Raw genomic sequence first — 14,431 nt, 5'->3', positions numbered from 1 at the left:
AACTAAAACTGTAAGAGGAATGAATTTAATGCAGAATTGTTGGAGGTGCCACCACTGTGTTGAACATCTTCTTGAGTAGTTCCTTGGGATTCAGGATGAATTCCTTCCACTCCAGTTCTGTGCATTCTCAGGTGACAGACTCACCCAGAGATGGGCAGGCAGTGCCTTACCGGCAGTCTGTTGGGTTTAACAGAAAAACCATTTGATAGGGGGATTGTGTTATTCAAGGTCCAAAGGAATTTGAAAATACAAAGGATATAAAGTGCTGAGAGATGAAACAAATGGTTCTAATAATTGCAAGAAACATTAGGGAGAAGCACTTGCAATAGAAATGGATAAAACCAATGAAAATATTGATGGAGAATGGAAGAGATGCATCTGGGAGGTAGGGAATGTTTTCAACTGGCATGTAGATTTGTACAGCACATGGGCAAGCTCTTAGACCCACCATATCCATGCCAATCATATCTGTCTATCTCATTCCCATTTACCAGCCTTTTATGCCTCAGAAATTCAAGTGCTCATCTAAATGTTGTGAGAGTACCTGCCTCCACCACCCACTCAGGCAGTGTGTCCCAGACCACAACCACACACTGGGTGAGAAAAAAAAATCTTCCATGTTTGCCAAATGATACAGAAATAGATGGGAGGGCATTTTGGGATGGGGATATTAGGACTTGAGGTTGAGTTAATTGGTTGAGTTAATGGGTGCAAACTTGGCAAATAGAATTTAATGTGTGAGGTTGTGCACTTTGCTAGGAGGAATCTAAGGATAGACTATTATGTAATGGAGAAAGATTGCAGATGAGCAAAGTGGAGGGATCTAGGTGTTCTTGTGCATGAATCATGAGAAGTTCGAAGGTATGTGGAGAAAGTGGTGAGGAAGGCAAACAGCGCATACTGTAGGCATATTTTTGCAGGAGGTTGGAGTTTAGAAATTGAGAAGTGTCCACTGAAACTTCATTGCACTCCCTCTTTTAAGTATACCCTTCCTAAGCCACAATGATTTTATAAAGCCAGTGCTGGCTTTCAAAGACTCCTCTCAGTGAAGTGCACAACCTTTCACCTTAAATTCTATTTGCCAAATTTGAGCGACTTTAGCATACAGGTGGCATTAAACTGGAAAAAGAAACTCTAAAGATCCACAAAGTAATGATCATAATGTTCTTATTGGGAGTGTGTGACCACTGGATGGTTGGCACCTCAGAAATTTCAAACTTCTCCGTCCAGCTTGCCTCAAGATGATCATAAATTTGTATGATTGTCCAAGAGACTCTGGTGAAAACCAGGTGGGTCTCTTGGTAAGTTTTCATTTGATCCAGTAGTGAGATTCCAGCCACATTCACTACGTCACCTGGATCACCTATAGAGAAACAGAAAATGTTAGGAACCGGTCAGGCAGCATCTATGGAGAGAAAGTTAACATCTCAGGTCTGAAACCCTTCATTTGGACCTCTGGCTACTAGTTCTGATGGAGGGTCTCTGACTTGAAATATTAACCCTGTTTCTCTCTCCGCAGATGCTGCCTGACCTGCTGAGTGTTTCCAGCATTTTCTGTTTTTGTGTCAGATTTCCAGCATCTGCAGGCTTCATTTTGATTTTCGCCAATATTGGCTGCTGGAATGGTGGCTGGAATTCACCAATCTCACCTGCACTCCAACTGCAGCTGAATCCATGGTCCTTGACTGCTGTCCGTGCCAGACTCGCACTCTGCTCCTCATTCCCGTCCTTGCTCCTGCTCCAGCAGCACCTGATGCTCGGTTTCAACCCCCCTCCATGACCGCCACCCTCCCCATCCCCTTTAGCCCAACTGCTCACTATCATTGTCTGTAACCATGACCTACATCTCCCAGTTGCCAGTCATTTCAACTCCCCCCTCCCACACTATTGCTGATGTGACAGTCCTCAGCCTCCTCCACTGCCAGGAGAATTCCAAGCACAAACTGGAGGAACAGCACCTCATTTTCCGTCTTGAAACCTTGCAGCCTAATGGTATGAACATTGAATTCTCCCACTTTAGGTAATCCCCACCCCACTTCCCCACAACCACCCCCACCATGCTCCTTCTCTCCTTCCCTTTCCTAGCCTCTTTTTTTTTAACCTTTTTTCCTCTCTCTCCTTACCTTTGACCCATCCCCTGGGATCTGATCTTCCCTCCTACCCCGCACCTATCACTATCTCTTACCTGCATCTACCTCTCACCACCTTGTGCCCACCCCGCCTCCCCTCTTTTGTCCACCTATCACTGCTCTGCTTTTCCCTCCTATATATTAGAACATAGAACATAGAAACATAGAAAACCTACAGCACAATTCAGGCCCTTCGGCCCACAAAGCTGTGCTGAACATGTCCCTATCTTAGAAATTACTAGGCTTACCCATAGCTCTCTATTTTTCTCAGCTCCATGTACCTATCCAACAGTCTCTTAAAAGACCCTATCGTATCTGCCTCCACCACCGCTTCTGGCAGCCCATTCCACGGACTCACTACTCTCTAGGTAAAAAACTTAACCCTGACATCTCCTCTGTACCTACTACCCAGCACCTTAAACCTATGTCCTCTTGTGGCCACCATTTCAGCCCTGGGGAAAAGCCTCTGACTATCTACCTGATCAATACCTCTCATCATCTTATATACCTCTATCAGGTCCCCCCTCATCCTCCATTGCTCCAAGGAGAAAAGGCCGAGTTCCCTCAACCTGCTTTCATAAGGCATGCCCCACATTCCAGGCAGCATCCTTGTAAGTCTCCTCTGCACCCTTTCTATGGCTTCCGCATCCTTCCTGTAGTGAGGTGACCAGAACTGAGCACAGTACTCCAAGTGGGGTCTGACCAGGGACCTATATAGCTGCAACAAAACCTCTCGGCTCCTAAATTCAATCCCCCAATTGATGAAGGACAATACACCACATGCCTTCTTAACCACAGAGTCAACCTGTGCAGCTGCTTTGAGCATCCTATGGACTCGGACCCCAAGATCCCTCTGATCCTCCACACTGCCAAGAGTCCTACCAAAATGAATCACTTCACACTTATCTGGGTTGAACTGCATCTGCCACTTCTCAGTCCAACTTTGCATCCTATGTCCCGCTGTAACCTCTGAAAGCCCTCTGTACTATCCACAACACCTCCAACCTTTGTGTCATCCGCAAACTACTAACCCATCCCTCCACTTCCCCATCCAGGTCGTTTATAAAAATCACAAAGAGTAAGGGTCCCAGAACAGATCCCTGAGGTACACCACTGGTCACCAACCTCCACACAGAATATGACCCTTCAGCAACTACTCTTTGCCTTCTGTGGGCCAGCCAGTTCTGGATCCACAAAGCAATGTTCCCTTGGATCCCATGCCTCCTTACTTTCTCAATAAGCCTTGCATGGGGTACCTTATCAAATGCCTTGCTGAAATCCATATACACTACATCTACTGCTCTCCCTTCATCGATGTGTTTAGTCACATCCTCAAAAAATTCAATCAGGCTCGTAAGGCAGGACCTGCCCTTGACAAAGCCATGCTGACTATTCCTAATCATATTATACCTCTGGAAATGTTCATAAATCCTGCCTCTCAGGATCTTCTCCATCAGCTTACCAACCACTGAGTTAAGACTCACCGGTCTATAATTTCCTGGGCTATCTCTACTCCCTTTCTTGAATAAGGGAACAACATCCGCAACCCTCCAGTCTTCTGGAACCTCTCCCGTTTCCATCGATGATGCAAAGATCATCGTCAGAGGCTCCGCAATCTCAGCCCTCGCCTCCCACAGCAGCCTGGGGTACATCTCATCCGGTCCCAGCAACTTATCCAACTTGATGCTTTCCAAAAGTTTCAGCACCTCCTCTTTCCTAATATCTACATGCTCAAGCTTGTAGCCTGCTGCAAGTCCTCACTACAATATCTACATGCTCAAGCTTCAGCCTGCTGCAAGTCACTACAATCACCCAGATCTTTTTCCGTAGTGAATACTGACGTAAAGTATTCATTAAGTACCTCCGCTATTTCTTCCGGATCCATACACACTTTCCCACTGCTGCACTTGATAGGCCTTATTCTTTTGCATCTTATCCTCTTGCTCTTCACATACTTGTAGAATGCCTTGGGGTTTTCCTTCATCCTGCCCGCCGAGGCCTTCTCATGTCCCCTTCTGGCTCTCCTAATCTCTTTCTTAAATTCCTTCCTTTTAGCCCTGTACACTTCCAGATCTCTAACATTACCTAGCTCTCTGTACCTTTTGTATGCTTTTCTTTTCCTTTTGACTAGATTTATTATAGCCTTTGTACACCACGGTTCCTGTATCCTCTTGTGACTCCCCTGTCTCATCGGAACATGTCTATGCAGAACTGCACACAAATATCCCCTGAATATTTGCCACATTTCTTCCGTACTTTTCCCTGAGAACATCTGTTCCCAATTTAAGCTTCTAATTTCCTACCTGAGAGCCTCATAATTCCCTTTACTCCAAGTAAACGCCTTTCTAGTTTGTCTGTTCCTATCTCTCTCCAATGCTATCGTAAAGGAGATAGAATTATGATCACTATCTCCAAAATGCTCTCCCACTGAGAGATCTGACACCTGACCAGGTTCATTTCCTAATACCAAATCAAGCACAGCCTCTCCTCTTGTAGGCCTATCTACATATTGTGTCAAGAATCCTTCCTGAACACACTTAACAAACTCCACCCCATCTAAACCCCTCACTGTCTGGAGATGCCAATCAATGTTTGGGAAATTAAAATCTCACATCACAACAACTCTGTTATTATCACACCTTTCTAGGATCTGCTTCCCTACTTGCTCCTCAATATCCCAGTTACTATTGGGCGGCCTATAAAAAACACCCATTAAAGTTATTGACCCCTTCCTGTTCCTAACCTCCACCCACAGAGACTTCATAGACAGTCCCTCCATGATGTCCACCTTTTCTGCAGCCGTGACACTATCTCTGATCAACAGTGCCACTCCCCCACCTCCTTTGCCTCCCTCCCTGTCCTTTCTGAAACATCTAAAACCTGGCACTTGAAGTAAACATTCCAGTCCCTGAGCCATCCAAGTCTCTGTAATGGCCACCACATCATAGCTCCAAGTATTTATCCAAGCTCTAAGCTCATCCGCCTTCTTCACAATACTCCTTGCATTAAAATAGACACATCTCAAACCGGTCTGAGCACGTCCCTTCTCTGTCACCTGCCTATCCTCCCTCTCGTACCTACTACTAGCTTTCTCTATTTGAGAGCCAAACACCTCTTCCCCACTCTCTCCAGTTCAGATCCCACCCCCCAACAATTCTAGTTTAAACTCCCCCCTTAGCAAACCTCCCTGCCAGGATATTGGTCCCACTGGGATTCAAGTGCAACCCGTCCTCTTTGTACAGGTCATACCTGCCCCAAAAGAGGACCCAATGATCCAGTAATCCGAATTCCTGCTCCTTACTCCAATCCCTCAGCCACATGTTTAACCTCCTCCTCATTCTATTCCTATACTCACTGTCACGTGGCACAGGCAGTAATCCTGAAATTACTACCTTTGAGGTCCTGCTTCTCAACTTCCTTCCTAACTCCCTATAGTCTTTTTTCCAGGACCTCATCCCTTTTCCTACCTATGTCATTGGTACCAATATGTACCACGACCTCTGGCTGTTCTCCCTCCCGCTTCAGGATATCTTGGACGCGATCTGAAACATCCCGGACCCTGGCACCTGGGAGGCAAACTACCATCCGAGTTTTTTTCCTGTGTCCACAGAATCGCCTGTGGCTTCCCCTTTTCCTATCTTCAGTCCTGAAGGGTCCTGATCCGAAACGTTGACCGCCTGCTTTTCTCCACGGGTGCTGCCTGGCCTGTTGAGTTCCTCCAGCATCACCGTGTTTTTCTTCTAGATTCCAGCAGCTACAGTCCTTTGTTTCTCAACTCACTATCACTCAACACTGGAATTCAACAGTGCCAAGCCCCTCAACACTGGAATTCTCCGCTAACCTTCTCCGGCTTCCTGGCCTCATTTTTTTTATTCTCCAAAAATAGACTTTATTCATGATAAAAGAAATACAGACAAGTCCAAAAAGCGCAGTGCATGGCACTTCACATCCGTTGGGCCGTTCAGTCTACGTTCATAGTGTTACGGTTCTCTGCAGCAATACCATTAGCACACTGTATGTACAAAGCACACAGACGGCCCCCAGGGCTTTCCCCACCTCCCTTTAACCCACCACCGGGACACGACCCGCGCCTGCGCCCTGCGAACTGCGCTCGGCTGCAGCCGCAGTCCTCCCAGCACCAGGGGGCGACCACCCTCCTTGTTCAGCTGTGGCTCCCATGATTGGACGCAGGAGGCTGTCCTTCTGACCAATCCAGGGCGGCCCCCGCCTCCAGCCCTCCAATCCCGCCTTCTGATTGGTTGCCTGCACAGATGTTCCAGTGCGCCGCCGGTCCGGGATGTGTGCGGAGGGTCTGGACGTCTCGGGTAATTGTGCTGGGGCTGGGGCTGGGGCTGGGGCTGGGCGGTGGGGTGCTCCGGGCTGTCCCCGTCCCCCGGAGTCGCTGCAGTGCCCGCTGCCGGTCGGACCCGGCTGGCCCGGTCTACAGCCGCTATTCGCACCCTCCGGGTTGAAGCGTGGCCGCTGCTGCCGTCGTGTGTTCGGCAAGGCCTCGCAAATAGCCGGCGGACGGAAGGTCGGCTGAGGGCGACCGGGTGTCTGTGCCTGAACGGCAGTGCCTGTGGTGGCGTGACGCTCCCTCCATACTGCTCTGTGTGTGTGTGTGAGAGAGAGAGTCAGGATAGTCAGTACGCAATGTTTCAACGTAAGGTTGCGCTGAACTGTGAGATAAGGTCCAAAATAATGAATGTGGTCCGTTTGTGAAACAGGCAGTTGGCAAAGCGATTCATCCCCAAGCTATAAGATGCGTTGGTAAATTGGTTTATTATTGTCACATACACCGAAGTGCAGTGAAAAACTGGTCTTGTATACCATTCATACAGATCATTTAATTACAAAAGTGCATTTGAGGCAAAACAATAACAGAATGCAGAATAAAATGTTACAGTTATAGAGAAAGTGCAGGTAGGCAATACGGTGCAGGGTCATAACGAGGTAGATTGTGAGGTCAAGAGTCCATTTCATCATACTAGGGGATTGGTCAATAGTCTTATAATAGTGGGATAGAAGCTGTCCTTGAGCCTGGTGGTATGTGCTTTCTGCCCGATGGGAGGGGGGAGAAGAGAGAATGTCCGGGGTGGATGGGGACTTTGATTATGCTGGCTGCTTTACCAAGGCGGGGAGAAGTGTAGACAGTCTGTGTAGGAGAAACTGATTTCTATGCTGTGCTGAGCTGTGTCTGCAACTCTTTGCAGTTTCATGTGGTCACAGACAGAGCAGTTGCTACACCAAGCTGTGTTCACTCCTGCGAATGGCAGAGCTAGATTCCTCTCTCTGCTTTTAGTAATTGTTCTTTCTTATCAATTTTGTATGCCATTAATTACAATTGAGTGACAGAAGTACAGCCTGTAACAAGTGGAATGTGGTTTTACCCACCTTACATGAGAATTGATGTCTATTGAGGTGTTCAGGCTGTTGACTTACATGGACCTAACTGGAGATTTCTAGCTTTCCTCTAGTTCCTTCTCTAAAGTCTCCAGTGAATTACCTGTTTGGAGGGTGATTTCATGGAGAGGAAAGTGATGGAATACTCCCCATTTCCCTTTATCACTTGCTGCAGGACACCCAGTCTCTGATCTGCTGTTGTGGTCATGGTACTTAAGTTTGACCACAATCCCCTCAGGACATTGACAGTGCTGGACTTGACGATGGTTATGCCATTTTGACCCAGTGTGGTTCACCCTCAACCATATCAAATTAGGTGCTACTTTATCAGCTTTATAAGTGATTACACATCTGAATTGTTTCACTGGATGTAAAGTACTTATAATGATGTAGAAGGTGTATAATTTAGGTCTTTGCATTTGAAACAATGCTTTTTATTTGAATGATGTCAATGAAAGGTTGGTGGACCTTTAATAGCTATAGTCACAACATAGGTTTGGTCTGGTCATGGTAGTCTCTGATTTGGGTCTGTTATTTTTTCAAGCAATATTACACATTAAATGGTGGACAATTAACACAAGCTGTTAACTCCATAAAGTCCTGTTTGTAGTTTTTGCATTTTGTTAATTTTTGTGTGTCATTATGGTTTTGGTGCATGGACCTAACTGTTCCAAATGTGCTATAATGTGTGGAATAACATTCAGTCATAATATTTGACTACCTTGATTTGTATATACATCTTACTGACCTTGCACAACCTGTTGTTCTCTCTGAATTTTATCTGGACTCTTGCATATTTAAATAACACATTGTTTGCCAGTAGCTGCAATTCAATGTTTAACTGGATGCTATAAGGTGAACCTTGGCAGTGTGGAGTGATATAGTATCTCAGGTGCTTTAACTTGCTTGATAAGGGGTTCTACTGAGCTGCCTGTATTTGTCTTTGATGGTGAAGCCCCATGAAGAAAGGAAGACAAATTTACATTATTGTGTATCTCATGAAAATACAAAATACCTTTGACCTGTTGATGTCAATCTATGGTCACATTTGTATCAAAATAGTAAAGGCTTCTGGATTCCTTCCTGCTGGGGCATAATTGGATATTTATAACAATCCAACCCCTTCATTATAATTCATTATCATTCAAGGAGGGTTTCTTGACATGGTATGTAGATAGACCAACCAGGGAAGTGGCATTACTAGACCTTATATTGGGAAATGAGCCTCGCCTGGTGATCAGAGTTTCAGTGGGAGAGTATTTTGTGGACAGTGATCATAACTCAGTAAGTTTTCAGGTAGTTATGGATAAGACTGGACCTCGGGAAAGTGCTAAATTGGGGAAAAGCTAATTATAACAGTATTAAGCAGGAGCTGGGGAGAGTAGATTGGAAGCAGCTGTTATTGGATAACTCCACATCTGACATGGAGTCATTCAAAGGCCAGCTGGTCAGAATTCAGGACCAACATATTCCTGTCAAGGATGAAGATGAGGATGGCAAGATTTGGGAACCTTGGATGATGTGAGGGTTCAAAAAAAAAGGAAGTGTATGTAAGCTTTAGGAAGCTGAAATCAGGCAGGGCCTTTGAGGAACATAAAGGAAGCAGGAGAGAACTTAAACAGGGAACCAGGAGGGCTAAAAGGAGCCATGAAATGTCCTTGGTGAGTAGGATTAAAGAGAATCTCGAGGCATTTTATACATACATTAGAAGCAATGTAACTAGGGAGAGGGTAGGACCACTTGAGGACAAAGGGTATTTATACCTGAAGCCAGAGAAAATAAGTGAGCGATTAAGAACATGAAGGATAACAAGGTCAGGAAGGAGTATGCTGAAATTCTGGGGCATGTTGATGTTAAGGAGGTGGTGTTAGGTTTCTTGAATGTTAAAGTGGTTAAGTCCTCTTCTAAAATAAAATAGTGAAGACTAATTTTTCTCACTTTAACACTCATTGGTGTAGTTGCACAATTTTCAGTGTATTTGTACAATAACAAGTTTTGGTACAGTTCTGAAGTCATGTTGATGGCATTAAACAAGTCACATGTTATTTGGCTAGCATTTTCAGCAGATTTTTTTTCTCACTTCTGATTACAGGTCTTTAACTCTATTTCTTTCCACAGATGCTGCCTGACCTGCTGAGTGTTTTCAGCATTTTCTGTTCTTATTTCAGATTTCCAGTATCTGCAGTTTTTCTAATTTCTAAATGTATCTGTTCTCCAGAGAAATTCAGTATATCAGAAGTCATTGAATGTTTTTGACTGGAAAGGCCTTGATGTGCATTTTCTGATGATAAATCTAATAACTGTTAATTTACAAAAAATGCATTTAGTTCTTAAATTTTGTTTCTGATTTTCAGCTTGGCAGACTTGTGAGTGCACATATAATCTGATCTTCAATCATATCTTGGAGCTTCACTAAAGATGGTTAATGTCTTGAAAGGAGTTCTAATTGAATGGTAAGTATAAACTTTTGTCTTTTTTAAAAAAAAAAGTGGTGTTTACAAAAATAAGCAACTAACAATGGCCTTGTTAGATGTAGGTGAACAAGGTAATGTTTGATCAGACAGGTCAAATTAGTAGCCACCCTTCAGTCCCTCCTCCTAAAAGTAACTTTTGGCCAAATCATTTTCTGGCTGTTATCTCAATCTTTTACTAGTCCCCATGAATTGACATAGTGTAGTAAATAACGTCATTTGCATGGAGTAAAGTTTCAGTGAAAATGGTGCTTGCCAGATATTCAAATGGTTTTTAAGTGGTGCCATTGTAATCTGGTCTTGTATCTGGAAACTAGAAAAAATACTCCCTGTTGGCTCCTACTGTGAGAAATAAATTATAGTAAGCAGTATAACTGCAATTCTGTACTAATCTCTCAGCTTCATTATGAAAGAGCAATGGGTATGGCTAATGACAAGGAGCTGCAAGTACATGTCTGTCTTGCATGTTTATTTTTGTTAATTGTTATCCTGTCTTATATCTACTTTCATCTTATCCTCCTAGTCAGCTAATCGTCAAGTATACTGGGCAAATGTCTAATGAATTCTCCAATTATTTTATATCAGCACTTGTGGATTATTACAACTGAGGGGTTGTACAGACTATGCTTTTATCATACTGCTATCATTGCTGTTTTGACATCGTGCTCTATTGTGACCAATATTGAGTTTTATGCTGCTCGCATCTGTCATATCCTCTCCTCTTAGTACCTTTGAAACGTCACTGAAACTTGTTTCACACTAACCCTCCTATCTCTTTGGCTTTCAATTCACTTAAGAAATACTCTATAAATTTAGAAAAGTTATTTTTGCTTTTCCATCATTACCTTTTACATTTCATACTTTTCTAAAGATGATGCTGTATTCAAAATTAAAAGTTCTCTCAGTCATTGCAAATCCCTTGTAGCTTAATTTATTTGGATCCATAAATCAATACCCTTAGTAATGGACATCCAGTGTAATCTCATGTTAGTCACAGTTGTACAGCACAGAAACGGGGCCTTTGGCCAAACTCATCCATGCTGACAAAGGTGCTTTCCTGAGCTAGTCCCATTTGCCTACATTTGGCCCATATCCCTCTGAACTCTTCCTATCCATGCACCTGTCTTTTAAACATTGTGATTATACTGCCTCTACCACTTCCTCGGGCAGCATGTTCCATACACCCACCACCATTTGTGTGGAAAAACTTGCCCCTCAGATTCCTTTTTAAATATTTCCCCTTTCACCTTAAATCTATATTTTCTAGTTTTAGACTCCCCTACCCTAGGAAAAAGACTGCTTTATATTGTATCCCATTTGAAGAATTTCTGGAGTTCTGTCCTTCATCCCACTTTAAATCTTTATCAGTAGACCTCCACTTCATATTTTAATTGATTAAGGTTTTGTTTTACTGTCTTTCACATTTTTCAACTTTTGCTGTTTGCCATGGATTTTCACATTTATTTTTCATAGTGCAGAACTAAACAGTACCAGTTGCTTAAATTAAAGGGAACTGTTTTGAGTAAACATTACCTAAAATGTTTCTCTCCACCAACCTATGTATATGAAGTGATAGATCTGACTTTTGAGTTCAATTGCCTCTGTCATTAAAGAAGCTTCTGCAGCACAAAACTTAAAAACACAAGAGGCAACAATCATCTTGCTTTGAAATAGTAAAACTTAATTTTAATGTCCATACTTTAAGAAATTCTCCATGTACATGTCCAGGCTAACCTTGCATTAAAAACAGGAAAATGTTGATAGCACTGCTTCATTTTTCCTGCCAACGTGGGTATTGTCCCACCTTCCCACTCTCCTAACCCATCTATATCCCTTTGTTACTCCCTTGTATCCTCTTCACAACTCACTTTTCTCTGTATCTTTGTTGCATTCTGATTTGATTGTGATATTAATATTGGTGCAATTGTTTATTTTTATCTTTATAGTGACCCAGCCATGAAGCAATTCTTGCTGTACCTGGATGATACAAATGCTTTGGGGAAAAAATTCATAATACAAGACCTGGATGAAACTCATTTATTTGTCTTGGCTGAGGTGGTCCACGTCTTACAAGAAAAAGTTGGAGACTTAATGGATCAGAATTCATTTCCACTCACGCAGAAGTAAAGTTGTGATTAAATGGCAGAGACCTATCTTGAAATACTTGAGAAATGAATCAATACTTGAGAAATGAATCAATACTTCATTGATCTGCTGGTACAAGGAGCCTGTAAAGACAGCTATTTGGAAGTATAATAGAATTTTGCCTCAGTAAAATAATTTTGATTCAACTGCATCCAGAAGTTAATTTCTGTCACTGGCAGTAGCTAGATTTATTATGGGATAGCAGAAGACAGGTGAACTTGCCTTGGGTTGATTGAGGTGCATGTCACAAGGAAACATGGAAAGTTAACAGGGTATTTGGCAGACTGTGCACTCCCCCTTACAATGGAGCCTTATCCTTCCACCAAATCATCTGTATAAGTGTTGTTGGTTTCCTCAATGAATACAAACACTTCCAGTTTATGTCTATATTCCAATATATACTTTTGATGAATGATCACATCCATTATGTTTCCTTCTTTACCTTTTGCTGATCATATGGAGTATGCCTTTACAGAATAACTTGCAATACAAAACCATTCTCTCCTCTTGGATTACTCTTTAAGGAAATGCTGTTTATCCTTTGTGTGGCTTTATGATATTATCAATAAGTTTCACATTATTAAAAAGCATTCTGTACAAAGCCCTGGAAACTCAAGAGCAAGAGCACTCCAGCCAACAACCTGAAGACTTATTTGCTTCTTACTGTTAGAACACCTTTCTAATATAGCAGTAATGAGTCTTTCCAGAAAGTGACTGTTAATAAAGGAGTACAATGAAACATTTCAGGGAATATGGCAACTGTTGCAGAGCAAAATAATTCTGTACATCTAAATTTTTCTAAAAGCACCAGGTCACTTGTGGTAAAATTCAAGGATGTACTTGAAGCATTTCCTCTGTGTCAAAGAAGGCATAGGATCATTTTGAAATGTTTCACTAAATTTAGAATTCACTTTGGATTTACGTATTCATTTTTTTTAAAAAACATTCAGGCAGTCCCAGGTTACGACAGGGTTCCGTTCCTGTTTGTAAGTTGGAAATGAACAAAAACAGTGTGTGGGAGAGGATCACAGAAACAGCTGTGAGGGGAGAGTGAGCTGACGCAGGAAGAGCATCCACCAGCCGGCCTCACTGACTTAGTGAGTGAGGCTGGTCAATGCTTAGAGCTCTGTTCAGCTTGGGGGTTGGAGGTAGGAGAGAGAAGGCACATGGAACTGCCCTGTTCCCACCTGGCAGAAGATGTCTGCAGCCCCACAGCAGCTGGCAAATCCATCCCACTGGTCTCCCAAACATTCGTTCATCTATACAAGGTCTCCATAAGTTAGGCATCCGTAACCTGGGGAGGACCTGTATCAAAAAGCACTTCTGCAGTGAAAATATTTGATTTTCTTTATGCCTTCAATTGCTTTATTTCTTTAGTAGATTTTTTTCTGTTTAGGACCTAACTCCTTAACATCAAAATACAATATAATTTTATCATCCTTGTGCACTAGTACAAGTCTAACCATTTGGTTAGGGATTTTGTAGCTGTGCAAGAGCCATATGATGCTTCCTCACCCTTTCTTCATAAAAGTTTCAGAGCCTGGCCATCATTCAATGCTGTTTTTACCCACAAATGGTATTCTGTGTCCATCTTCCAGAAGGAAACATTCTTGAGACTATCCTGCCAGTGAGAATTGGTAGTGAATTTGGTACCAAAATATTAATTGTTGCACTTGCATTGCAGTATAGATATTTTGAGGTACTTTTTATGCCACAGTGGTTTCCACAGCAACTGGTTTAATTTTATACACGTAGCTGAGTGTTCATAAGCGCATGCCATTGTGTTGTGATCTTCACTTTTCATTATATTAAAATTATAACTCATGACAGCAACTACATGGGATATGAGCTTCACCATTCTTAAAATTCTTTGTATTTTACCAGCAATTTAAAGTGAGAATATTTCATCATTTACAGGTATCTCCAAACTTGTATGTTGTTTGCAGAGAAAATGGACAATTATCATGTAACATGGTCGTTGTACCATGGGGGTTGCAGCACAGAACTCCATTCAACCCATTGTGTCTGTGCTGTTCTGTTCCAGAGCAACTTGCTAGTTCCATATATTTATCCATACCCTAACTCTGCACCCTCACAGCTGATCCACATAAAATAACTGTCATGGTGCCAAATTAAATGCATGAAATTGTAAACCTACCTGTCAGTGCCATGCTCAATGATGATTTGTGGGGTTGCTGCAAACTTTGTATTCTATATAGTGAGAGTCTGGAGGTTGGTGTTTTGGGTGAGTGTTAGCATGGGTTTTTTCACACTGCGGCTGGG

General features: G+C 42.7%; 1 protein-coding gene across 2 annotated transcripts; it reads left to right on the top strand.

Moving 5' to 3' along the window:
• The first annotated feature begins 6,345 nt into the window (after positions 1–6,345).
• On the top strand, positions 6,346–12,297 carry gtf2h5 (general transcription factor IIH, polypeptide 5). Of its 2 annotated transcripts, none has more exons than XM_052011970.1 (3): positions 6,346–6,454; positions 9,887–9,985; positions 11,950–12,297. In XM_052011970.1, the coding sequence occupies exons 2-3, from the start codon at positions 9,951–9,953 to the stop codon at positions 12,128–12,130; spliced, it is 216 nt and encodes a 71-aa protein (XP_051867930.1). In that variant the 5' UTR covers positions 6,346–6,454; positions 9,887–9,950; the 3' UTR covers positions 12,131–12,297. The 2 variants fall into 2 exon arrangements, with proteins under 2 accessions (XP_051867930.1, XP_051867931.1); XM_052011971.1 differs by lacking the exon at positions 6,346–6,454 and adding an exon at positions 6,515–6,663.
• The last annotated feature ends 2,134 nt before the right edge of the window (positions 12,298–14,431 follow it).

Source organism: Pristis pectinata, chromosome 3, assembly GCF_009764475.1.
Source record: "Pristis pectinata isolate sPriPec2 chromosome 3, sPriPec2.1.pri, whole genome shotgun sequence".
Classification (NCBI taxonomy): domain Eukaryota; kingdom Metazoa; phylum Chordata; class Chondrichthyes; order Rhinopristiformes; family Pristidae; genus Pristis; species Pristis pectinata.
The sequence above is the reverse complement of the archived record's forward strand: the minus strand, read 5'-3'. Positions and strand labels throughout refer to the sequence as shown.

What these genes read in the sequence shown, in the direction of transcription:
- gtf2h5 (XM_052011970.1), top strand. Translation starts at nt 9,951, where the DNA reads ATGGTTAATGTCTTGAAAGGAGTTCTAATTGAATG. An exon ending in AAAGGAGTTCTAATTGAATG is followed by an intron (nt 9,986 to 11,949) that starts GTAAGTATAAAC and finishes TTATCTTTATAG; the next exon opens with TGACCCAGCCATGAAGCAAT.